Raw genomic sequence first — 26,779 nt, forward strand, 5'->3', positions numbered from 1 at the left:
TGCCTAAGCAATATCTATGCTTTCATTCAGTTTTACACAAGCGCTAGCACTTAAATAAGCATTGACTCAAGTTATTTTTTTTTTCTGAGGAAACCATGGGATGTAAAATCAAACTTCCTTCTTGTAGAGATGTATGAAATTGAATATCAGTTTCTTCATTTATATTGGTTTCAGATGTGGAATATAAAGCACCTGTATTCATCTCTTGATTTCAGGTGATCGGTACGTTATATAAATCCTTATGAAGTGAAGAAGAACATGAAGTTCATTGTAATCTTTTTCAACATTCCATAATTTATTTTCTTCTTTATATTCTAGTTTAAAGAGCGAGTTTCTGATGCTATTCAGCCATACCATGATGATTACTGGCTCCGTCGGTTCTTGAGATGTAAGTTACTGAATGTTTGAGAATATTAAAAGTTATTTTATAAACCAACTGCTTTCATGATTTTGTTCCATAAATCATTCAAACACTGTTAAGCCAATTGTTTGACATTTCTACATTCTTTTTTTTTTGGTATCTGAAAATTATATGTTCGTGTATGAGATGAAGTTTAAAAAAAAAACAATCTGAAATTCTCATACTGTTGTATCAACATGAAATATATTTTGACTGTTAATGTTCCAGATTTAGAGGCTCCTAATGGCATACAATGATCACTGATTTCATTAAAAAACAATACCGTTTGTCAAATTATTATTGTATTGTGTATCATTCGAGAGGAATCATCCACCCGACAGTCTCTGATGATTGATGGACCACTAACAAAGAACCAGAATTATAGAATGCCCCACATTTGTTATGCAGCATTATCAATATCCCATTTCTTTGTTATTTCTGGGTTTTTTTAAGGTATTATTTTCCTGGTACCTTGTCAAAAAATCTATGCTGTGTCTTTTAGCAGAAATCCTGATGTAATTAAATGGCACTAAACCTCTTTTCATAGCAGTTTTCCTGCATACCCCATTGTTTTATCTAAGATGAAAGGTGAGAATGTTTTAACAACAAGTTTCAATAGCAAGGTACTTGAATTATTAAATGGTCACAAACTTAATATTTTCCTTTTTACTCTTTTACAGCAAAAAAGTTCGACATAAAAAAAGCAGAGAGTCTCTTCAGAAAAGTAAGTAGGCTATTCAAATATTTCAAAATCTGGGAATGTGACCTGTACACATACTGCATGTGTGTAAATGGGTACTTATTATGCTTTGAATCTGTTTTGCTTGAGTGACAAACTACATATATACTTTCAATATTTTCTACGCGTATTAGATATATAGGTTGATCCTTGGTTTTCAATTTAACCTTCCTTATTATCCAAAGAAATTGTCAATATTTTGAAATTGAAGTTTGCCGACCATTGATTGTAATTCATTTGTTTGGCTGACCATGCAGATGAGAAAGACCACATGTTCTAATCACACCTTCATTTGTGATACATTTAGTTTCTATAGTTTTTTATACATTATTATTTTTTCTATTATGCAATGTTATTTTGTGAGAAGGCTTGGAGGGGCTTCTTTTTCTTTGGAAACAATAATCTTCATTTTTTATGTCAGTGTAATCCTATGGCTTTCACTAAGCCTTCTCAGGGAGTATATACTAGGTAATATATACATATAATAGGTGTGATGAATTTAGATTCTAGGTTACTCAAGTATGCATTTACAATATTTACAGTTTTACAATTTACATATGATCAACATATTCTGGTGTCATGATCCTAATTTGATTGAAAATTAGAGTCTGAAATTACTATAACTTTAAATTTCTTGTATATTTGTCTCTTGGTATGTAGATTGACATTGATATTGGAGTCATATAGGATTTATTTTTTACCATAGATTTTTTTGGGTTTATTGTGCATTTCAAAAGCATTGGTAAAGGGTCAGGGGGACGTTTCATCATCATTTTTGTCCGACAAGTTGTCAGATCTGACAACTTTCCCTGATTCTGATTGGCTGACAGGTACTGTTGCTATGGTAATTGTCAGATAAAACAGGACTTGTGTCGGATAAAATCCTTTCATGAAACACTCCCCAGGTCTGTGAATTGAGGTTCAATGATACTCCAGTATCATTTAAAATTTCAATATTACAAAAAGGGCAGTAGTCGTTCAATGGTTCTCTTTTTTAGCCATTGGAAATTAAGAATTGAAATGAAATCTCAGTATTAAAAACATACCCTTTTTGTAGCACCCTCTTTATTAATTTAGTAATTTGATTTTAGAAAGCTAGAGACCAAGATAATATCCTGAAATTTCAGCCCATCTACATCATATGCTAGCTCTGGGTTTTCGTATTAACATACACTGTATACATTGTATATATTTTTATAGAAGTAAAATGGCTAAATTTATTCAATAAATAAATTGTTTATTTTATATACACTTCACATCATAATCTTTATGTATTGGAATAATGGCATGCACCTATTGGTGATTTACCAAAAATATAGGTAGGCTTTATCCCTGAAATATATAGTGATATGTAGGGGAAGGCGGGGTAAGTTGAGCATAGGGGCAAGTTGAGCCACCAGCCCCAGGCCAATAATGAATGAGTCAGACATTGTGGTGGTGTCATATATTGATGACCCATAGCATAACCCCAAACCCCACCACATTGTTTTCAACTTTGAAACAAAAAGTAGTTTTTTAGAGGGAAAAATACGAATTTCAGCCAAAAAAGTAAAAAAGTGTGTGAAATAGATAAGTGCTTTATGAACACACACGTCTTTAAATATAATAAAGACATGATAGCAACATTATTAGTCCAGGTATGGATCTTCATTCTTGTCATAGTCTTTTATATGATGGATGCATAATAAATGTGTGGATATAAAATTATCGCACTAAGTTCGGACTGGGGTAAGTTGAGCCAAACAGCATGGGGCAAGTTGAGCCATGGTAATTCCTATGGTAATGTATCTTAAAAAACAAACAAACCATAAAAATCGATTGAAATGCTGGCTGAAAGGAGCAAATTTACATGATTGCTCTTTTCCTTTCAAAGGATACTAGTATTTATAGAGAATTAGCAAGTGAAAAGACTTAAAAAAAAAATTGACGTGCTGGTTCTCCCCTCATACATTTTGTACATATTTTTTGTGGCTCAACTTACCCCAGAAGGCGGCTCAAACTTACCCCATATATGGGGCAAGTTGAGCCATTTGACATCGTTTTTTTCAAAGGTCACAATGACTTTCAGTGTGGGGGTAGAAAGTTATGTATAGGTGGAAAATATTTCAGAAGAATTAAATTTCAAGGCAAGGTACTTATTTCGACAAGATTATTAATCATATCAATTCTAACATGCAAAAAGCAAAAACTGTCACAACTTACCCCGCCTTCCCCTACAATGTATACAAGTTGATGTCACACAAAATTTGCAATCTTCCTTTTACCAAGTGGTCAGTCTGAATCCTTTTGAAATTGAATTGGACCAAGTTACTATTGGTATTCATTTTGTATCTCAAATTGTTTGATTTATCTTGACCCAAGTTTTTATGAATACTCCCCTCAAATCAAGATCTAAAGCAAGAGTGAACTATGTAAGCTATTTCCTCAATGGAAGAATTAGAGCGTGAAGAACATTGAGCAATAATTATATATGATAGGGTTGTTAGAGTGACGTGTGCATTTTTTGTGATTACAAAATTGGTAATTATGTTGATGTGCATAGTTCTGCTTGTCCTTGCCAATGTTGTGTGCTGATACTCTATACAAATATATCACGCTTTGAGAATATGTAGTGGGAATTATTTATCCGAGGTTGGTCTAGCAATTACTTTTTTTCTTGAGGGGCAAACTAAAGCCAGAAGAAAATAGTTATTGCCAGTCCAACCCAGGATTAAAAATTCCCACTATGCTTTTGGGGTTTCAAAGGAAATGCTTGGTATATGTTTTATATCCTACTCAAAATTAGAACCCAAATCTCTACGTTGACCTTGCCGAGTCCGGTTACTTGCATTGAATGACATACTTTTCCTCAAGCCACTGCGCTTAGTGGAACATGGATTTGTGCCTGCGCTGACGCATCACAGGACCTGGAGAGAGAGTGGCTGCCGGGCTAGGGATTTTTAATTACTTATCAGACCAGACTGCGCATGCTTCAGGAACTTATTCCGAAGGTTATGTTTCGGGGTGGTGTGAATGCAGAAGTGATTAAAGGGTATTTTTAGCCTAAAAAGTTCTCGTAATTTAACGGAGATTCTTATGATCAAGGCGGTTTGAAACCACCTATAGTTAGAATGTATTTAATAGACCAATCGATATACAGGATTTAATCTTGGTAAGATATGAAATGATTTATATCCTACATAGATTAAATCCTGTATAGTGATTGGTTCAAATTGCATCATGTGACCAAATATATTTTATATGTAAGTATGATGTTGCATGATGTCAGACCTTGATATTTTTTCACTATACGAATATTCTGACGTCATTATTTCAGAAAACTGGATATTTAGCTGAACTCTCGGGTGCTCCGGTCAGGTCCCGCGAAGCACTGGCGCAGGCACTAATCAGCGTTCCGCTTTGGGAAAAGTGGGTGATTCAACACAAGTAACCGGACTTTGCAAGCTTAGCGCATAGATTATAGTTCTAAATTCTAAAGTAGGATATAATATATCAGGCATTTCCTTCAAAAGCATAGTGGGAATTATGAATCTCTGGTTGGACTGGCAAAACTACTATTGCAAGACCAACCTCAGATAAATAATACCACTATACTTTCTCAAAGCCTGATATATTTGTTAACTATATTTTGTCTTGCCTGGATAGGAGAGCAAGACTAATTGCTCTGCTTTTCCAATGGCGATGGTGGCAGCGTAGTCAACATTTACATCTTTCAGGTGGTAATACAGGCAGAAAATGGGTAAAACTTACTCAGTAAATGCTGGAAATTTCATTAAAATCTGACAATTAATAACAAAGTCATTGAATTTTAAAGTTTTGCAACATTTTGTGAAAACTGATCATCATGCCATTCATTAGGTGGGCCAATCATGTTCCTACTTTCCTTTTTTTTTTTATATTTCATTACAAAATAAGTTGCACTAATGAATCCAATTTCTTCATTCTTGGTGAAAACTTTTGAATAGATATAATTTTTCATATGATAAATAAAAAAGAATAAGTGGGGATATGACACTATCAGCTTGCTCATTGCAAGTTATTCCGCACCGGGAGTGCGGTATCACGTGTAACATTCGTACTCGTTGGGGGATTCCGCGTGTCACACATACAGGTATGGTGTGAACTCACTTGGAAACCACGGAAACGACTGTATACATCACTGCGGAGCTTGCCAGTTTGAAAGGGGGTGTAATGTCGGTCCTCAGTACAAGCATATCAACTCAATCCGGAGTTACTCTGCAGTAAATCCATTTCGCCTTCAGTATGAAAACGGCATCAGTGGCATAAAATCCTACCTCATTTTTTTTACACACAGAATCACAGATCATGTTTTTGTTTCTAATCTTGAGCTCCTTCATTTTCAATATCAAACTAATTGCCTGCAATACCATAAACATACTATTTTTCTACCGGTAATCAATTCATTGATACAGGAAACAACAACAATGAATTGTCTGAATAGAAAATCAATTAGTGAGGCCAAGGTCATTTTGATTTAGGCGGTTCCTGCTAATTCTGTGTCAATGAACCCATACATTGACCAAAGGAATCTGTTGTATTCAATAAAGTCAGGATGTTTATCTTCAATGCAAAATGGAAATTGTGACCTCCTTGCAGCTTACCTTTTATTTGAACTGATCCACTTATCAAAAGAGAAAAATCTAAATTACGAATAGTTAGTAAGTTACTGTGAAATGAGCTGGAATGCATGCATCTTGCACTTTTTCTCGAAACCTGTATAGAAACGACTTTGTTTGAAAAGCTGTATTGCCCCTTTTGTTTGGACTGATCCACTTTTCAAAAGAGAGAAAAAAAATCTGAATAATAAATAGTTATATTGTGTAGTATAAAGTTACTGTGAAATGAGCTCGAATGCAGCTTGCTCTTTTTCTCTAAACTTGGAAGTTTGAAAAGCTGTAATATGTACTACCAGTAGTCTACAAAACTTCAAAAGGCATGCTCACAATTTTGACTGGCACTTTATTAGAACAAACAGAAGCATGAAAGCAGACAGCAAAATAAACAGATTCTACGGGGGCGTGTTAGGAAGTGTAGAAAAGTCAAGCACAATATATTAAAGGGCCCAGCAACTGACATCATGGGGAAATATGAAACTTGCAAAAGGCCAATTGACTTGCATAATATAATCCGTCCGTCATGAGCGCCCGTCGGACTAATGCAATAAAAGTTCGGACAGCACGAATTTGACCAAACTCGTGATGGTTATTTACTTCGGATCATCGCTGTTCCAGTTTCCAACAATCCCAATTCCTAGACTCATGGCAGGTCTCTTGATTGCAAAACCAAAATAAATAACCACTGTGAAGTTACATGATTCAAAGTGAAAACACGCAGTTTACAGTCTATTGCTCTCAAGACCTCCCAGACATGCCGGCGTCTATTACATAACACCCCCAGGCATGCAGCCGAGTGGAATCCCTTCTCTGTTCTGAGATAAGCCTTGATTTCCCCATGATTTGTCAATGAAAGGTCGCTTTAAAAAATCCATAGGAATACAAAAGTATCCCAATCATTGACAAAGCATTCCACAGGGGTTTTATATAATATGTGGTTTGCCGATGTTAACCCCTCGGAGCCCACTGGCTTGTGCAGAAGCGAAATATCAGTATTTACTATTTTTGTCTCTGCAAGCATTGTTTTGGATCAATTTCTTTTGCAAATTTCAAATACCTGTAAGTTACATGTATGCCTTATGGACACCAAAAGGGAAGCCCATGTGATATTTTCATGCCAATATAAAAGAATCGTGAAAATTTTGTTTCATTTGTAACTACTAACAAAATAGACTAATTTCAGCATTTTCAGACGATTTGTGCTAATTTAGATCGAGGGGAGGGGATGACTTAGTATACATGTATGATACGTATGTGCCGCGGTTGACACCTCCATTTTCAACCTAAATTTCTGTTCCAGAGCATCACCAATTCAGAAAGATAGAGTAATTCCTATTTTTCCCATTCCGGAGACCCTCAAATTTGTGACTTCTTGTTCCAGTGAACGCTCAGACTCGGTGCAGCAGGATGGTGAATTGCCATTGACTGGGTGACTTCAACGGATAGCCAGCTCAGCACAGTGATTTAGAGATCGCTGTCTGGTACATAGCGCAGAAATGTCATGACCAATTTCATGCATATTCATGCAACATTCTGAATTTATGACATTCCAGAGCATTGCTTTGCAATTGTTGATACCAGAGCAGTTCCGGAGACCCCCATTTTAAGACCAAAGTTTAGTTCCAAAGCCCCCGATTTTCATTTTGGGTGCGGCACATAGGTATCATTTTATAATTCGAGAACCCCCCCCCCAGGATTTCAGAGCGAGCTCATTCTGAAAGATGTATACTTAGGAACATAACAAATGTTGAATGATAATTTGTGTGTTTCATGAGTCTGAGATAATTAACTTTTACTTGAGTTATGGTTATCCATTCGCTGATACACGTTTAATATGCCACAAATTATTTTTTATTTTTTCATGTGTTTTGTCAAATCAATGCATCATAAGGAACACATAATGTAGACTTCAATAACTGCTATTAAAGAGATAATCATCTTTTTTACCTGCATGGATGAAGCTTATGCACACACTGAACTGCTTATTATCTGCTGAGCACTGTTTTAATAGCGTTTTCATATATTTCATGTACTATATGTAGGCCTACATATTTTTAGCGACAAAAGTTATTTACATTACAGGATCCATGGATTAACCAAAGCATTCCAGAAGTCTGCAGATATACACTGGTGCTCAAAAATAAGTGAACCCCACCAGAAAATGAACATATTTAAGTTCTGCCATGTTTTAGATATTTGATTGTGAAGTCAGGTGATAAAATATTACATTCGATAAAAGTTGGTTTCTCTTGGCTGGCCGAACATTGTAGTGTGTTGTTATCTACATTCAACACTCCTACATGAAGGAGTGCACTATGGGGTTCACTAACTTTATTACAGCTGTACACATCTGTGTTTATTGTATAATTCATATGATGGGAAAGGAGGGGTACATGTAGTAGGGTAAAGCACAATTGATTGTTGGGGCTGGGACTTCTTTGTCTGCTTCACCTTAAGAGTTCAGATCAGTCTCGTACCATTCCACTTCATGTGTTTTGTATAATGTAATAGAAATTGTGGTAGCTGCACTTTTCATCTGTGGTTTTTTTTTTTTTAATGGATCTGCATACTTCTTATTTATTGTGTGAAAGGAATTTAGACTGGATGCCTTTATGCAAAGGGAAAGAACATTTTTCATGGATGTTATTTAACAAAAGCACCATATTATGCACAGAACACAATAATTTGAAGAAAAAAAAACCCATAAAAATACATTTAATTTTTGTAGTAGAACGTACAAATGACGGTTTCATCCTTATTTTAGGCCAGGTTCTTCGATCATTAGAATATGAATACGTCTGCCAATCATTTTCATGTTATCAGTTCATGAATATTCATTTACATTTTGGCAAAGAGTTGCAGTGGGTTATTTCAAGTACGGTGTTTGGTGTTGAGGGTGTAAAAAGGCTACTGAACTTAGCTCCAACACCGAGCTGGGTTCAGAGGAACGATACCGATTGCATTATGGATAGCACGTGATGTCATGCCTCTGCGCTGAAAGCATTGCTAAATCATCTCAACTTCATGCGAGAAGTCTCGACGATGAAAATAAAATCGGAGAGAAATGCATTAAATTCCCATCGTACAGAATACAAATTTATGCTTTAATTAATTCAAAAATTTGAAAGAGTGAACATTATGCTTCATCAAAATATATAAAGCTCAAATGATTTGTACTCAGTCATCTTTACTGTAAAAGCTAATTTTATGGGGATGTTTCATCGTATTCGCCGCCTGTAAGCTTGACATTGCCAACACCGAACTGATAATCAAGATTTTTCCCAATCCCTGGGGGTTGGTGTTGGTGAATGGGGAAATTGCACATAGATCGTCAACATCAGCCGCTGTGCTGGGTTCAGCAGACGACATTCAACACGAACTGCCGGAAATATGTCATATTTTTTTAGGTCAATCCCAACACTCGGCCTGATTTCAAGTATAGTGTTGTGGCTGGTGTTGGTGTTGTCACATAAACACCAACACCAGATATCAACACCGTACTTGAAATTACCCATTGTGAATCACCAAAATGCAAATGAATATTCATGAACTAAAAGTGGTGGCATGAACGTGATTGGCGGGCATATTGGTATGCTCAAGCTCCCGGGGAAGCCACTTCCATTCACGAGTGGATATCATGCGCGACCATGGGGTCTCGAAAAGCACCCTAAACATGTAATTTCCATATTCTGAAAATGCACCCCTTAACAAGTATTGGCGTGTGAAACCCTACCCTTAACAAGTATTGGAAACACAAAGATACTCTTGGTAAATGTTCCCAAAATGAACCCCTAAACAAGTACAAGAATGTTTTATTGTTACGGGTCCTTCGGTCGTCGGCTTTACCTCATTTGGTTCAGTACGACCCCACCTTCTACACCTCGCGCAAATCGGACTCTAAACACGAAGTGTTGGGGCAAAAGGACATCCTTTATAAAACATTGTATTTTTGTTTTATCATCCCCGCAACTTCGACCCTAAACACGTAATTTTTCTAGTGAAATATATACCCTTTTTTCATTATTTTTGTGTTTTTGACACCCTTATCACGTTACGTACGTAACGTGCCCTATCGTGAAAAAGACATCCTTTTTACGTGTTTTTTTGGTTGCGCATGGTATCCACTCGTCAATGTAAGTGGCCCCCCCCCCCCCCGGGCTCAAGCTGTATTGGAAACATGACGACAAACAATCAAAGAACCTGGCATGACCGTGTCTTAGTCATCAAAATGTTGTAGTTTCCAGCATATTTTGCATAGGTGGTATTACTTATTATATTGATAAGTAGTTTTTGTTAAGATTAATTTGCCTGAAATCGAAGAGGGTGACGTAGCCCAACCTTTTCCCCATAGACGCTTGTAGACTAGCATCAGTCAAAAATCCACCGTTACGACTTACGAGTCATATGGCCGTCATCGGTCTATTGTTGGAGGGGATGCCTCCGAGCGGAGGATATCCCTGACCAAAATAGACTGATTTATTGGTCTAGGCCTTAACATGAGTCACCAAGAATAAGGCTGAGGCCAAGAACTTAGAAAGCAATCTTTGATGCCGGCCTTGAGCCCTCCAACACTGATTGCAACAAAGTTGCAATGTTAAGTTCTTGTGAAATATGTTTGCTGCATGGCACAGACTTTTGAGGGTGCGTCATTAATAACCTTGGCATATTTTGAAATGATCAGATTTTCTACTTGACTGACTAGTAGACAATTAGAACCTTGTTTATGGGTGTTTCATAATGCTGCTCTTAAAGTTAATTGTGACTTAACACATAGCTGGGACATGTTTTTAACTGCCAAGTCAGTTTCAGATTATGTCATTAGGTGGTTTCAGACCTCCTCGAAGTTCGTCAGTTCCAGGTATTCTCTGATCGGGAAATTTACCCCGATCAGAAAATACCAGGTATTTTGGTAATGTGAAAGCAAACTAGGCGTAATCTCCCCGAAAGAAAATACCCACTAAATAGTAGGTACTTGGCGAAATTACGAGAACTTTCGCGGGGATTTTGGCGATGTGAAAGCAAATTACGGGAACTTTTAGCCCAGCGTGTCGTTTGGCGTGGGAGCTGTGGGTGGCTGATTTTTAATCTCGCGCCTTGCCTGCTTATCAGACCATACTATGCGCATGCTCATAACTTCAGGAACTCATCCCGAAGGGTATGTTTTGGGGTGGTGAGAATGCAGGAATAATTAATGGGTATTTTTTAGCCGAAAACAGTTCCCGTTAATTAACGGTTATTCTTGTGATCGAGGCGGTTTGAAACCACCTATTTACAATAAGTCAAGCATGAGGTTGTGCAGAAAACCAGGCACAATTTACAATCAGCTTATGAAATATTGGAAAATGAGCTTGGTGCCCCTGGAAACTTAAAGCTGGTACAACCATATGTCAGATGGTAAACATGTATGATGGGGGTTGGGGATGCCCTAATCTCATGATTTTGTGAAAATATATTGCTATACACAAGCGTGACCAAGGAATTTCTAAACGAGTTTTTCTCTGTGTGCAAAATAACCCCCTAAACAATTTTTTTGCGGGCTTTATTTATATATTTAGGCCCCTAAACAAGTTGTCGCCAAAATATTGGGGTGAAAAACATACCCTAAACATGTTTGGCTTGTCCTTAAAAGAAGCTTTGGGGGAAAAATACCCTAAATACGTTTGACCCTGCGATTTTCAAAACCACCCTTTTTCTTTAAAATCTGCGTTTTTAATTCCCTTAATGCGGACTGCGTCCAAAACTGAAAAAACACCCCTTAAACACATTTTTTTTTGTCACGTGTTTGGACAGCAATATATTCGACTGGCCACCCCCCCCCCCCCCCGTGAGAACCATTAGTTCAATAGAGACCCTTGCTTTGCCTTAAAATGAGCTCCAGAGCATCAGGGGGAGATAAAATCATAATGCAGTCCACCAAAGTCTGCTTCTGGAGTCAGTGGTCAAAGGATGGGGGGAAGCAATTGATGGGCTTTATGAATTACAAAAAAATACTTTGTGTTTATCACTCATCTCTCCAGCCTATTTGTGATGGAACAGTAGACAGACTATTGAATTTTTAAATCCCCTTTTCTGGGGATCAATGAATCAGAACAATTACTGATTTTCAGATGAATAAAACATTCAACCTTGGAGGATTGCACCCAGTTTTACAGGAAGTGTGTGTGATGTAAGATTCTCTTTTCAAAAGATTTCGTTGCATAAGATCAATTTGAATAGATCATGGAGAAGTGAGTGCAGTCCCTATATATAATGGATATTGTGAATGATTAGGATCTCCATATGTGGTTGTCAAATTGATCCATAAGATCAGACAAGAGACATAAAACAAGCCCTGTCCCCATGATGTTGAAAATTTATCCATACATAATATTCTCCAAAATTGGAGGGAAAAGATAAACTCACAAGTAAAATAATCTGCTTTTTTAAAGTTTGTATCCTCATTATACATTATATGACACATAGATAGATCCCTGTGATTTGATTGGTTGTTTGATATCGTTCATTCAGCCAATTTTGCAATGACGTCATCAACCGTGCGATTTCGGATCCATTCATCGTGCAATTTTTTATCCATACGATTTTGTCCATTGCACTCGCGCACCGAGACTGCAGCTCATGCGCATGTTGCAATGACATAACAATCAACAGACCGAACTCGCACTGCATGAGCATGTTTTGCATCGAAATTTCGAAACTTCTGCTAGACTTCCATCAAATCCCACTTGATGACTATTATATAATTCATAGTCTGTGTCTGCAGACTGATCTAGGACATTTAATTGTTCAAACCTTCACCTCCTGCCCCATGTATTTATTTTTATTTTTCGGATGTATTTTGATACCTATAAGAAAATATGAATTAAATGGCATTAATGGTATTATGATTGTATGTGTGTTCGCTGTTTTCTTTTTACAGGATATAGTTTGGAGAGAAGAAAACAAGGTTGCAACAATAGCACAAGACTTTAAGATTCCTGAGGTAAGTGATAGTGTGTAGGAATTTAAATCTGTTGGTTAGGTGAGATTCGTCATGGAGTATCTTACAATGATTCTTTCTCTCAATTTTGCTCTCAGTTTATCAATGAGAATGGTGATGCATATCACTTCTGGGCTGATGAAACTATTTGTATCTCAAAATTTAGATATTTTGTTGGCAGCTCCGAATAAGAGCTAGATTTTAGAGTTTAACATCGGTAGCAACCTTCTTTTGCCTATAAAGAGTTCTTATTAACAGGCATCAGGAGACTGTTTTCACACATTATGAGACTGCCACCATTGCTATATTTCTAAAATACAGCTTTTTCTTAGCTGCCCTCTAAATGTTTAAATTTTGAGATATGAGGTTTTATTAACCCAGCAATAATATGGTTAAATTATGAGAATCAAATTCAAATGGATTTATTTCCAGTGTTCTGTACGTTTATTCATTCCTGCAACTTAATGGGAACCCTAGGCTAAAAATTGTAATATTGGGCTTGAAAATGCTTTAGTTTGACTTACCAGTATTTTATTCATGATTTGGAAAATTCCTGTCTTTTAAGATAGTGGTTCAAAATAGGGTGTTTGCAGAGCTGCCAAACAGTACTGATTTTTGCAGTATTTGGTACTGAAAATGAGAAGGATACTGATGGTTCTATACAATATACTGCATTTTTGAAGCTTCAGTTTGATGTGTTGTATGGGTTTTTTTTTAATACCGATTTTCCCACCAAAATACTTATTTTCAGCTTTTAAATACTGAAATGTTCAGGTTGGCAGCCCTGTGTTTGGCATGCATAGTTTATTAAAATTGTCTTATAGAGGACTTTTAAATATTTACCAACAGGTTTTAGAGAAGTATCGCATTGGAGGGACTATTGGATGTGGCAAAGATGGTCGACCTATCTTTCTGGATCCATTCGGTCTTATTGATTTCAAAGGTATGAATGTTACATGTACATTTCATATTTCAGCATCTACACCTGTATAACTATATAGTAATTTGATTCTGCATCACAAGTATAAAAAATTATTGTAAGGTAATGCATAATAATGTCATGAATAGCAAGCGAAATATTGAAAACCTGTTTTTCTGCTTTCTTATCTCTAGATGCTCATCAGAGTATGTTCACCACAGTAGGCCCTATGGTACATTGTGGTTCTCCTTTAATATTATCTTACTCAATGTGCCAGTAAGATACTATATGCCTTCATATATTCAATAATTTTATATTTTCTTACAACTAAAGGATATGTATTTATTGTTCAATTATCGACCACTGTATTTAAGATTTGAAGTATAGAGTACTTTCTTGTGGAATCATATATAAAAGTTACATCATTATGATAGATAAAAATGCACATTTTTTTTACTGTTGAGTTCTCTGTTGAGAGAGGAAAAAATAAGACAATATTCAGATGCCTTAAAAAAATAATCTAATTGGAAGTGTGGCATTAAAGTTACTTGTAGTGAAATATTATACACCCTTTTTTCTCTCATTGCTTTTCCAATCTCAGGCCTTCTACATTCAGTGACACAGACAGACATAATGAAGTTCTACATCCAGCGTTTCTCGGGTCTTAATGATCTTATGATTGAACAATCAAGGAAGGTATTGTCTTAAAGTTTCTTTTCACCCTCAGGACAATTTTGTCACATTTAATGAATGCAAAAATATTACAGAAACATAGCAATGGCAGTTTGGTGAAGCTCATCTATGTACATCAGAGTTTGGATTTTCATAGTTGAATTTTGTGCTATCTCTTGAATGCTACACTCCCATATCAAAGTATGTCATTGATATCATCAATTTTCTTTGGTTATACTGTATCATGTTTGCAATTATTCAGTTAGGATTAAAATAAACTTCTTTTCTTGTATTGTGGTCAACTCATGGACTATGGAAACATTACTTATAAAAGGTAATAACAAATGTTTTGCCTTATTTTGAAAAATTGATCTAATGTGATCATTAATTCATGTATGAAAGATAAGATTGACTTAAGCAAACTGATTGTCTAATATGTAGTGAATATGCTGGAAAGTAAAAGCACAAATCAAAATATCTCAAATGAAATGCTATTGTATTATGGAAATAGTTATGGTTTTATTATTGATTGTCATGTAATGCCCATGCTTCACAATCACTCAAATTAGTCACTCTATAACTCTAGTGGAAATTTCAGAAAATCAGAGATGTTTAGATCGCAAGTTTTATAGGAAGAGATATTACAATACCAAGGAAAATTATTACAGGTTTCCCTTTCTTTTTTTTTATAGCTGCTGCCCGGGGGGCCACTTACATTTACGAGTGGATACCATGCGCGACCAAAAAAACACGTAAAAAGGATGTCTTTTTAACGATAGGGCACGTTACGTACGTAACGTGATAAGGGTGTCAAAAACACAAAAATAATGAAAAAAGGGTATCTATTTCGCTAGGAAAATTACGTGTTTAGGGTCGAATTTGCGGGGATGATAAAACAAAAATTAAAATGTTTAAAAAGGATTTCCTTTTTGCCCCAACACTTCGTGTTTAGAGTCCGATTTGCGCGAGGTGTAGAAGGTGGGGTCGCCAAACCAAATAAGGTAAAGCCGGCGACCAAAAGACCCATAACAATAGAACATTCCTGTACTTGTTTAGGGGTTCATTTCAGGGAATATTTGCCAAGAGTATCGTTTTGTTTCCAATACTTGTTAAGGGTAGGGTTTCACACGCCAATACTTGTTAAGGGGTGCATTTTCAGAATATGGAAATTACGTGTTTAGGGTGCTTTTCGAGACCCCATGGTCGCGCATGGTATCCACTCGTGAATGGAAGTGGCCCCCCCGGGAGCTGCTGTTATTCTCAGAATGAAATTAGTGTCTGTTTTCAGACTTACAATTTATTATGTTTTGGTGTTTTTGGCAGTTGAATACTAAGGTTGAAGGAATCCATTTTATTATGGACTTTGAACATCTTGGAAGACAGCATCTCTCAAGGCCATCTACTCAGCTACAAATTACTGTAAGTAAAGTTTTACAATACCCATGTTAGCTTATATAATTGTATTTAAGTAATTTGTTAAACAATTCCAACAATGTAGCCAATAGCGAGTATGTATGCAAGTCACATGATTCACACTGGGTGCAGCACTATACATATTGGATGTATCAATTCTCTTCTGATGCATGTAAATCCTGAGACTCTCTGATAAACCTATCCTCCAATGAGTCGCCTAAGAGTATTGCGGATAATTCAATAAAATTGTGTTCACAAACTTCGAAAATAATCTGCACTATTTTGACAAGCGCCCGTCCTGAAAAAGGCGGATAATCATGAAAACTGCACACGCCCCTCCGATGCAGTTGTGTTGGAAAAGGGTGACCGCACTATGGCAATTATCCGCATTATTTGGAAATGCGTTCATAAAGTCAAAATCTGGTCCCGATGCTGCTATTATGCGGATAATTGCAGCATCAAAATAATGCAGATAACTCTGGTTCTCCAATTTTACGACCAAATTATGGTGCTATTAGCTGCATAATTGGGTTTATGAAAGGGGTGTGAAATAAATGAAAATTATTTTTGATATGAGTTCTCATGTGCACTTAACATACCGGCTACACTTGAGATCTCATTATAGAAGATGTTGCCTCTTTGTCTTTGTAATCAGTGGAAACTTGAAACTTAGATGGATTTTAATTAATTGTCCAATGCGTTCATACTGCTGACCCATTTTATAAAACAAATCATGCACATTGTTAAAATTTGTGATGCATGCACTTGGCTATGCGTAATATTTGGCACAAGCACCTTGTACTTGTCACATATTGTAAATACCCTTGAGTGCTTTGCAGGACCACTGACACTCAAAATTACTGTGTATTATTTGTATGATATTTTAATTATGATATCAGAAACCTTATGTTTGTAAATTATTGTGCAGTAATATGATGTATTCTATGTAGAGCACCAAAGTGGTGACATCAGTTGTCATGGTGTCATGGCTGCCTGGCTCTAAACAAATGAACCCAGAACATGTTTCTCATAGGAGAAATTGGCTGCTAACGGAATTTCAGAATGATGGTAATCTTTGCAAATACAAATGTGTAATGACGATCGTCAGCTCGGACTCTGTTTAAAACTAGCCAGTTTGTTGTTATGACAGTGACATCACATTTCGGTACTCTGTTGTGATTCTGACAAGAATGAATATAGAGATTAATAGAAATGATAATTGACATGGTTATTATAACTACTTTTGTTTAATCAGATTGTGAACATGTGCGAGGATCATTTTCCAGAGTTGTTGTATCGTGTATACATCCTTCGTAGTCCTCGTCTCTTTCCTGTCCTTTACTCTCTTGTCAGTCCTTTCCTTGGAGAACGCACACGCAACAGGACAGTCTTCTGTAAAGGTATTTTTCTCCTCCTCCATGCCTTCCAATGTGTGGATAATCCCAAATAAATTTTCCAGAAGGAACAATCCTGATTTTTTTTTTTTTGGAAGGGGGATTATTGTTGAGGAATAAGCAGGTTAAAAGTGCTCAAGCTTTATGAAGAAGACTTCTTACACCATTTCTAAGCCTGAGCCAAATGATTGTCACTCAAACTTTTGAGGAAACTTTGACATTCATTGCGTTTCTAGAAAAAAAAAGCTGATGAAACGAATCTTATCAAGTTAAGCAGGTGTCCACACATCTCATTTTTTATTTCTTATCAAAATAAGTTGTTGTTGTTGTTAGCTTGGGTTTTGAGGCGCGTGTCATTCAGATATGAATATTTACGCCTATGTGAAATATACTATTAGTCTCTTACCAGGATATCTTTTGCCACATTAGTTACTATGTGAAATATATTATTAGTCTCTTACCAGGATATCTTTTTGCCACATTAGTTACTTTGAATTATACATGGTGTAACTTCGTGTAATGTGAAGGAAAAATTATGAAGCAAACTTTCACCTCTTTTTTTCATCTTTATAATACAAATTGTCTGTGGTATATTGTCTCACCTGCGAAGCAAAGTGAGACTATAGGCGCCGCTTTTCCGACGGCGGCGGCGACGGCGGCGGCGGCGGCGGCGGCGACGGCGGCGGCGTCAACATCAAATCTTAACCTGAGGTTAAGTTTTTGAAATGACATCATAACTTAGAAAGTATATGGACCTAGTTCATGAAACTTGGCCATAAGGTTAATCAAGTATTACTGAACATCCTATTAGAGTTTCATGTCACATGACCAAGGTCAAAGGTCATTTAGGGTCAATGAACTTAGACCATGTTGGAGGAATCAACATCGAAATCTTAACCTGTGGTTAAGTTTTTGAAATGTCATCATAACTTAGAAAATATATGGACCTAGTTCATGAAACTTGGACATAAGGTTAATCAAGTATCACTGAACATCCTGCATGAGTTTCACGTCACATGACCAAGGTCAAAGGTCATTTAGGGTCAATGAACTTTGGCCGAATTGGAGATATCTGTTGAATTCCCATCATAACTTTGAAAATTTATGGATCTGATTCATGAAACTTGGACATAATAGTAATCAAGCATCACTGAAAATTTTGTGCAAGTTTCAGGTCTCATGATTAAGGTCAAAAGTCATTAGGGTCAATGAACTTTGGCCGAATCGGGGGTATCTATTGAATTACCATCATAACTTTGGAAGTTTATTGGGCTAGTTCATTAAACTTGGACATTAGAGTAATCAAGTATCACTGAACATCCTGTGCGCGGTTCAGGTCACATGACCAAGGTCAAAGGTCAATGAACTTTGGCCGAATTGGGTGTATCTGTTGAATTACCATCATAACTTTGAAAGTTTATGGATCTGATTCATGAAACTTGTACATAAGAGTAATCAAGTATCACTGAATATCCTGTTTGAGTTTCACGTCACATGATCATGGTCAAAGGTCATGTAAGGTCAATGAACTTTGGCCATGTTGGGGTTTTTTGGTGAATAACCATCATATCTCTGTAAGTTTATTGGTCTAGTTCATAAAAAGTGGACATAAGAGTAACCATGTATCACTGAACATCTTGTGCGAGTTAGAGTAGTATTCAAAGTCAGCACTGCTGCTATATTGAACCGCGTGATGCAGGTGAGACGGCCAGAGGCATTCCACTTGTTTAACCCTAAAAGATGGCTATTTCGACGCCTAAGAAGACGGGGCTCAGCCCCCCCCCCCCCCCCGTTATGATCTCGGCCGTCAATTGCGCAATCATGACGAAAATTGACACGCGCGTTACCCATGGCATAATGTACAAAACTACATGATCAAATTCTGCAAAAAAAATCTTGTTGCTTAATAATCATGCCGATTTATACATCAAATTTAGTAAAAACTTTGCTCTAATAAATTGAATATTGCCCCTAAAATGCTGATTTTTCGTTCACAAACTCTTTATAGGAATATAATAAAATGCACTTGGATTGTATACATCACATTTATTTTCTTATATATTTTATTGTTTTCTGAATTTTATTTATTATTTCTTTGTTTTTTACTTTTTGTTCATTGTTTTTTCAGTGGAAATTGTTGGGGATTTTAATTCGACCATACACAAGATTAAATTGATTGATTTTAATCAGTAAAAGGAGAAATGATACATTCATGAATTTTGCCTAAAACACCATTTGCATTGGATTTGTACACAAATTCACAATTTCTGCAATTCTTTTGTTTCAAAACTTGCGCGAGACTTTAAAGTAAAAAGTCAGTGAGCGACGCATTAAAAAAATTTGTGCGGCGGATTTATCGCGAAAAATTAGGGTTAATGACGTGCAATATTTAGATCTTCTAAGCTCAGCTGTCTTTTTTAAAACTATTGAATATTTGAAAGAATAACATGGCACCATTTCATTAAGTATTACTTGTTCTCTTGAACAGATAACTTTGCAGAAGTTCTTCTTAAGAACATTGATGCAGAGGTACTCCCAAGATATTGGGGAGGAACCAGGGAGGAAGATGGCGATGGTCAATGTCCTTCTATTGTAAGTCTACTCAATATGAAATATGCTTTTGTGGTTTTTGTTCAATTTGCTCTCATTTCTTTATTTCTGCATCACTTATGTTGACACTTTGTGCATAGGATCCTTGGGTAATAACATGTGTGTTCATGAGGGTTATGGGGTCAAAAGTCATCTAGGAGTCAAAAGGACAAATGATAATGTTGAAGTTTTTGTTCGACTTGCTCTCATTTCGTTATTTCTGCATCAATTATGGTGACACTTGGTATATATGATCCTTGGGTAAAACCGCAAGTGTGTTGAAGATAATGCAATCAAAGATTATCTAGGAGTCAAAAGGTCAAGTTATTCAAATTGCCCTCCTTTCTGCATCAATTATTTTACAAAATAACCATTGGGTAATACCACACGTGTGTTCATGAGGATGATCAGGTCAAAAGATCATATTGCATATTTTATTGATTGTGATATCAGACGAGACTCCAGAAAGGCATTAAAAACACCTTTTATTCTGTGTGTAGCTTGAAAATTGCATAATTTGATGAAACAAATTATATGGCCCCCCTCCCCAAGAATAACTTGTTTAAATGACGGAAAATATGTGTCACAATGCTGCATCTTTGAGAATAAAGTCCAATATAAAAGCAATTTTTGTTGGGATGATCATCATTTGGAGTAATACTAATTTGATTCTAATTGAATCAAGTGTGAATGATCTGTGTATGTCTTAGATTAATCAGTGTTGATAATCTATTTGCCCTATCTCTTGTTGTAGGTAAGAAGAGGAGGGAAGGTTCCTAAAGAATTCTATCTGACAGGAAAAACATTGTCCATTGATCCATCTCAGATGACCAAGAAGGAGGTCTCTAGCCGTGGATCATTAGAACTCACATACCCTGTCACAAAGCACAATAGTCTCATTAAGTAAGTATGTAGTTTCTCATTGACTAGGATGTTATTTCATGAAACTGTTTCAGATGACTTTATGGATGACGGGATGGCCTAATGCAGAGCTGCCAAGTAGTACTGATTTTCCGTATTTAGTACTGAAAATAGAGAAGAATACTGATGGTTTCATGCTAAATACTGATTTCTTAAGTTTCAGTTTATGTGTTGTCCTATGGTATTCATGTGAAAATACTAATTTCCTCACCAAAATACTGATTTTCAGCCTTGAAAATACTGAAATGTTCTTGTTCAGGTTGGCAGCTCTGCTAATGTGGTATCACAAACATTGCTTCTTTTGACATAATGGCAGCATTTTTTTTATATCCCTTTTCAATTTTCGAAAACGTTTGAATGGTCTATTTAGGGTTGAAGATTTTAGTACCCCTAGTATTCGAAAATTGATTTCAATTATAGCTGTTGAGAATAAAATTGAGAACTTAATCTAGCACACAAGAAAGATTCACTAGTCAGCTTTATGATCCATGCCTGGCTTGAGAAAGTGCTTGTTTATTTTGTAACTACATTCTCTGAAAACTTTCAGAAATTTGGCTGGAGTATTAGGTTGGAGGAAGGAGGGGGTGACAGATGACATTGCCAGGGAATATATCTATGATATGCAGCAATGTAACTTAAGATTTATAAACATATATGAGATTGAATGGATTCTAATATTATTTTGACTGAAATTGTTCTTATTTCAGTTATGAGTTCCGGACCCAGGACAGTGACATTGCGTTTGGGATCAAATTCATAGGAGAGGATGGAACCAAGACTGCAATCATTGAGTCTCAAAGACTCAATTGCCATCGAGTTCCAGAAATGGGTAGCATTGATCTTAAAGATCCAGGAACATGTAAGAAGTTGTCTCTCTGACCATTTAGTTTAGTTAGTTTAGTGTAGTGTAGTGTTGTGTAATTTAGTTAGTTTAGTGAAGTGTCATGTCGTGTAGTGTTTTGTTGTGTTATCTAGTGTAGTGTAGTGTAGAATAGTGTAATGTAGTGTAGTTTAGTTTAGTTAAGCCTAGCCTAGCTTGGTAATTTTGGGCAGAATTATGTTGGTGAGGCATCTTTGAAAATTATTGTGCAGGGGGGGGGGGGTTAACCCTAAATAGACTGGGCTATTTCGACGCCTAAGAAGACGGGGGGGGCTGATTATGATCTCGGCCGTCGAGCGCGCGATCGCGAAGAAAATTGGCAAACGCACTACCCATGGCATTATCTACAAAACTATAACATCAAATTCTGCAAAAAATCTCATGTCTCATTAATTATGCTAATTTATGCGTAAAATCATAAGTTTGCTCTAATTAATAAAACAATGCCCCTGAAATGCTAATTTTTGTTTCACATACTGTAAATAGGCATCTGATCAAATTGATTTTAAAAAAAAATTCAAAATCACATTTATTTTCTTATGTATTCTATTGTTTTCTAAATTTCTTATGTATTTCTTTGTTTTTTTACTTTTTTTTTTCAATGGAAATTGTCGGGGAATTTATTTTGACCATAAAAAAGATAAAATTGATTGATTTTAAGCAGTAAAAGGAAAATAATGATACATTTATGAATTTTGGCTAAGAACACTATTTGCATTGGATTTGTACACAAATTCAAGTTTTTGAGTAATTTTGGGTCTGCATGCATTTACGAAATGTTGCGTAATTTTGGAACCGCGTACCCGGAGGTCGCAATTTTGTTCTCAAAAGTTGCGCGAGACTTGAAAGTAAAATGTCAGCGAGCGACGCGGTCAAAAAATTTCGCACGGTGGATTTATCGCGAAAAATGTCGAGGGGGGGCTGAATCAGCCCCCCCCCAGTCTTTTTAGGGTTGACATACAATATAGTTATAGTAGTGATCTTTAGTTAAGTACAGAATAGTTTCAGTAAATAATACTGTGTTTGCTAAGATCTATTCACACTTACAAATCTTCAAAAATCTAAGTAAGATATTTAACTTTGAAAAAAAAAGTTCCTAAAACATCTTTATGGTTTTTTTATCATTATAAAATGGGAGAATTAAGATTCCTGAATGTCATAACTATCGAGTGGATTTGGGAAAAAGTTTGATATTCTTTTTTTTTTATTCCAATCAGATGTAGTCAAGTTTGACAACAGCTACAGCTGGACAAAGAGTAAGAAACTACATTATTGGATTGAGCTTCTAGAACCCGATGGTAAGATAGAGGAAGACATGGAGAAACAGGATCATCAGGTAGATGAGCCAGACTTCTTACCAGCTGAAGAAGGCTAGTAATCTTCATACTATTAATACATAGATGTTGGAACAATTCTGAGTAGCCAAAAATGAATTGGAGACAAAGGATGATTTTCGTTAAAATGTGGTAATAGCCCCTGTAAACTGCCATTGGGTTAAATATAAGATCATGCAACTGAACAACTGCAACTGCCAATTTCAAATCTCCTAGAAACCACAAAAATCTGTTTGACTTACAAGATCTTTGGCTTGGGGATAAGTCAATATATGTTTTGCAGAAAGCTCCTTTTTACTTTGGGAACTATTTGATTCTATATTGGAGGATGACTTATGCTGACTTTACTGTATGTTTGTAATGAACCAAAATTAGTGTTATTCAGAAAATATTAAATACTTCCATCTCAGACATATCTGCACTGAGCTTGTTTTAAAGAACATCATTCATGACAGGTATACTAATTGGCAAATTTTAACAGAAATTAATACAATAAAGATGAATTTATAGATGAAATCTAAAGATAGAAAATATAATGTTCACAGAATTGATCAAAAGTTACACAGAATTATTTATTTGAAAATAAGAAATGATATCTACCAAACGATTTTTCAGGAAAATGTATAAGTACAGATTAATGAGCAAATGAAGATCAGGAAATTGAAAAATGCTTATCCTTTTGTAGTGTGGTCCCACATGCTTTTTCCTGTGTTAGCTACATAAGAAAAAGGTCATGGTAATGGCATGAATATAATTTTGAGCAAGCCTGAATTATTTTGATTAAACTTTGTTGTTCTAAATAAGCATTCTGGCATATGATAAACAGTTTAGGATTGGTTCTAACCATTTACTATCAAAATTGGCTTATTATACCAGAACTTATACTTGACTTTAATGTATAAAAATCCTGATGTAGGAATATGAAAAGATATTTTATAATAATAATAATATAGGTATATTTCTCCCAGTGGGCTCTGCCATTATTATTAACCCGGCTTTTTCTCTTATTTTCTGGGGTTGAGTATATATTGGTGCCGTTCTGTGTGGCTAAATCATATCTTAGACAGGCTCTGCTAATGAATTAAGATTATACAAAGACTAAATGGCTGAACATTTACTTTATATTGAAGGATGTTCAATTTACTGGTATCTTCAAGAGTTTGTGAACTGTGTTAAGTTATTGCTACCTCAAGAGGACTTTCTGTTGGAGTTATTTTTTTCAACATGTAACCTAATCCTGAGACAAATTTTCTTTTAAGCGTATACTATCACTTCTTTGTTTTACAAGAGATCACCAACTTAAAGTTCCAATATAGTTATGTTGCCAACACTAATGTAAATTCATGATGTCATGCTATTCATGTGGTGGGATGGAACAATAGATCACCCCCCTTGATCAGTAGGATAACTGCATGGATTTACACCAGTGTTTAATACCCAATGATACAATCAGCTTGTTATCCTATTCCGTGTGCTTTTATGGGGTCCCAGCTTCTATTGCGGTTGTACCTTTGATTTTTATAATTTATATCCTTGTATTATTCCTTGTATTATACTAGCCAACATTCAGGCTTGGTTAAAGTGAATTTAGTTGAGCTCCCAGGGAGCAATAACTGAAAACCACGGAACTCTTTTTTTCTACATTTACATCATGATGTCATACTGTCAACCATGACCAATAATCAAATGATTTCCAAAATTGCTTTATTTTTTTTTCTGCAAATCATCAATTTTCCATGTTATTTTTATTTTCAGGTGGGTTGAGGGACATATCAAAAAGCCCAATTTTGTTTTTAGAAAAGTCTCCCTTGATTGCATAAATGTATTTTTCTTCTTCTCTACGGCCCATATTATGCACTTGAGTTTAACTCAAACTCTCGTCTAAAGTTGTGATTTAACTGTGGATAGCCAATATTGCACTAATCTCTAAAAAGTTCAATATGTCAGTATATTGGGTAATAATTTCATTCATAATTGTCTGGAAATAATGACATTCGTTTTCTCAACTATATAAAACATTGGGTAAGAATATATAGAAAACACAAGAAACATACAATGAAAAATGACATTTTTGGCTTTCAATAAATTTCAGCGAAGTTGAATAGTTGCCCGACTTACATTTCACTTCAGAATATTAGGTCTAAGATTTAGATTAAGATAAGGTATTCACTCTAATGATCTATCATATTTTGAGACTATCATATCTTTCTGAAATTCTTTCTTTAGCTTATAATCTGTACTTGATAAGATTTACCATGGCTGGTAGAATCCATTACACTGATTTGAATTAATGTTCAACTTGCTTTCACATGTTTTTAATACCAGTGATATACCTATTGGGGGATTTACATATTTAAAAATATAGTACATATTTGCATTCATCAATGCATAAAGAATGTTTTTTAAGCATGTCCCAACTATATTCTATGTATAAGTAAGTGGTACAATGTGATAGGTGTATTAATCTCATTAAATGAATGTTCTTTATTAATGTTTTGTAATATATGAAAGGTTATTTTCCATTCACTATTCATTTATGAATGATTCGCTATGCTTTGAAAGTAATTTGACAAGATCTGCATAGTTTTTTTATGTTGACTTTTAATATCAGAATGTAAAGTGTAAATACTACTTTGTGGGATTGGTCCTCATTGCTCTCATTTACATATGTATTTTTAAAAAAATGTTAATAGCTGCTTTTTGGAATTCTATGATAATTTCTATTATGTCATTTTGAGAATCTTTCATACACATTTATAATGCTGCAAAAAAAGTATTCCATTTTTATTTTGTGCTTTTTTTTAAATGGTATTACTGCTCAAGGAACCAGGGTCTAATAGATTGTAATTGCTTCTGAAACTTCTGAAAGCTCCAGTCTCTTGTCAAACTGATTTCAAATGGTCATTATTTTATTTATATTCCACATATGAAATCCTTGTGCTTCTCTTCAAGTAGAATTTTGGAAAAAATAGTAAAGATCTTAGAAAAAATGTGCTCAAGCCAATGCTTTTTTTACTACTAGTGTGTATGTAAACTGCACACTCATCTTTCATAAAGATAATTGTGATGTCACAAAGGAATTTTACCATCACTATATGTGATGGAAAATGTAGAAAAAACTGAGGGGAATGCAGTTTTATTTCATGCCTACTCAAATTGATTGGTGAAATTTTGTGTTATAGGCTGAAGTAATAAGCAAATCTGACAAGTATTTTTTTATGATTGATGGATTAAGTAAAAATGTTCACATCAGTTTTGTTGTTAACCAATCCTAAGCAAATTCTTAGTTTTATGGTACATGTCATTGATCAAATTGACATCAATGTTGATGTAGTATTTATTGAATGAGTTTTTCATGTACAGCAGAGAAATTTCATATTGATTCATATATCTATGTTCCCACTTGGCTATATTTGTATTCCATACCAGCGTGTTTCATCATAAATGTGTATATTTGGGGGATAATTTAAAGACAATGAAAATATTTTCATCATTAACATGTTGTCGGGAATTTGTATTCATCAAAGATATACATATATTTTTCTAAATAAAGATTTCTGTATTTAGTGATTTGGCTACATGATAATGTAAGCTCTAAATTCAAATCTGTGCTTAGAGAAAGTTATTTTTATATGAAGGATTAATGTCTGTAAAAGAACTAAGTACTAGTATATGTGACCGTCATTGTACATGTATATCGATGAAAGCTGAATTTGCTGAAAATGCTCCATACTGAAACTTGAACAAATCAAGAAAAAAGTACTTTAATATATTCCTGTTAACCATAACATTTTAAATATGTCATTGTTTTATTGGATGTGGCAGTGTATAATCCATTCCATGTATTCAGTACTAATGTTTCATCACATTTTCGTTATAAATAAAATCATAAATGGTTTTCAAACATA

The 26,779-nt window shown here is 35.3% G+C and overlaps 1 protein-coding gene across 1 annotated transcript in view; it reads left to right on the forward strand.

Annotated features, from left to right (window-relative positions):
- LOC121409140 (SEC14-like protein 2) overlaps positions 1-26,779 on the forward strand; it is a 31,857-nt gene extending 5,078 nt beyond the window's left edge. The window contains exons 2-12 of the mRNA XM_041600975.1: positions 319-388; positions 1,081-1,124; positions 12,690-12,752; positions 13,599-13,692; positions 14,270-14,364; positions 15,664-15,759; positions 17,009-17,153; positions 19,636-19,739; positions 20,491-20,639; positions 21,365-21,516; positions 22,755-26,779. Of these exons, the coding sequence (XP_041456909.1) occupies positions 319-388; positions 1,081-1,124; positions 12,690-12,752; positions 13,599-13,692; positions 14,270-14,364; positions 15,664-15,759; positions 17,009-17,153; positions 19,636-19,739; positions 20,491-20,639; positions 21,365-21,516; positions 22,755-22,912 (1,170 nt within the window). The 3' untranslated portion in view covers positions 22,913-26,779. The remainder of the gene's footprint in view (positions 1-318; positions 389-1,080; positions 1,125-12,689; positions 12,753-13,598; positions 13,693-14,269; positions 14,365-15,663; positions 15,760-17,008; positions 17,154-19,635; positions 19,740-20,490; positions 20,640-21,364; positions 21,517-22,754) is intronic.

This window comes from Lytechinus variegatus, chromosome 2, assembly GCF_018143015.1.
Source record: "Lytechinus variegatus isolate NC3 chromosome 2, Lvar_3.0, whole genome shotgun sequence".
Lineage (NCBI taxonomy): Eukaryota > Metazoa > Echinodermata > Echinoidea > Temnopleuroida > Toxopneustidae > Lytechinus > Lytechinus variegatus.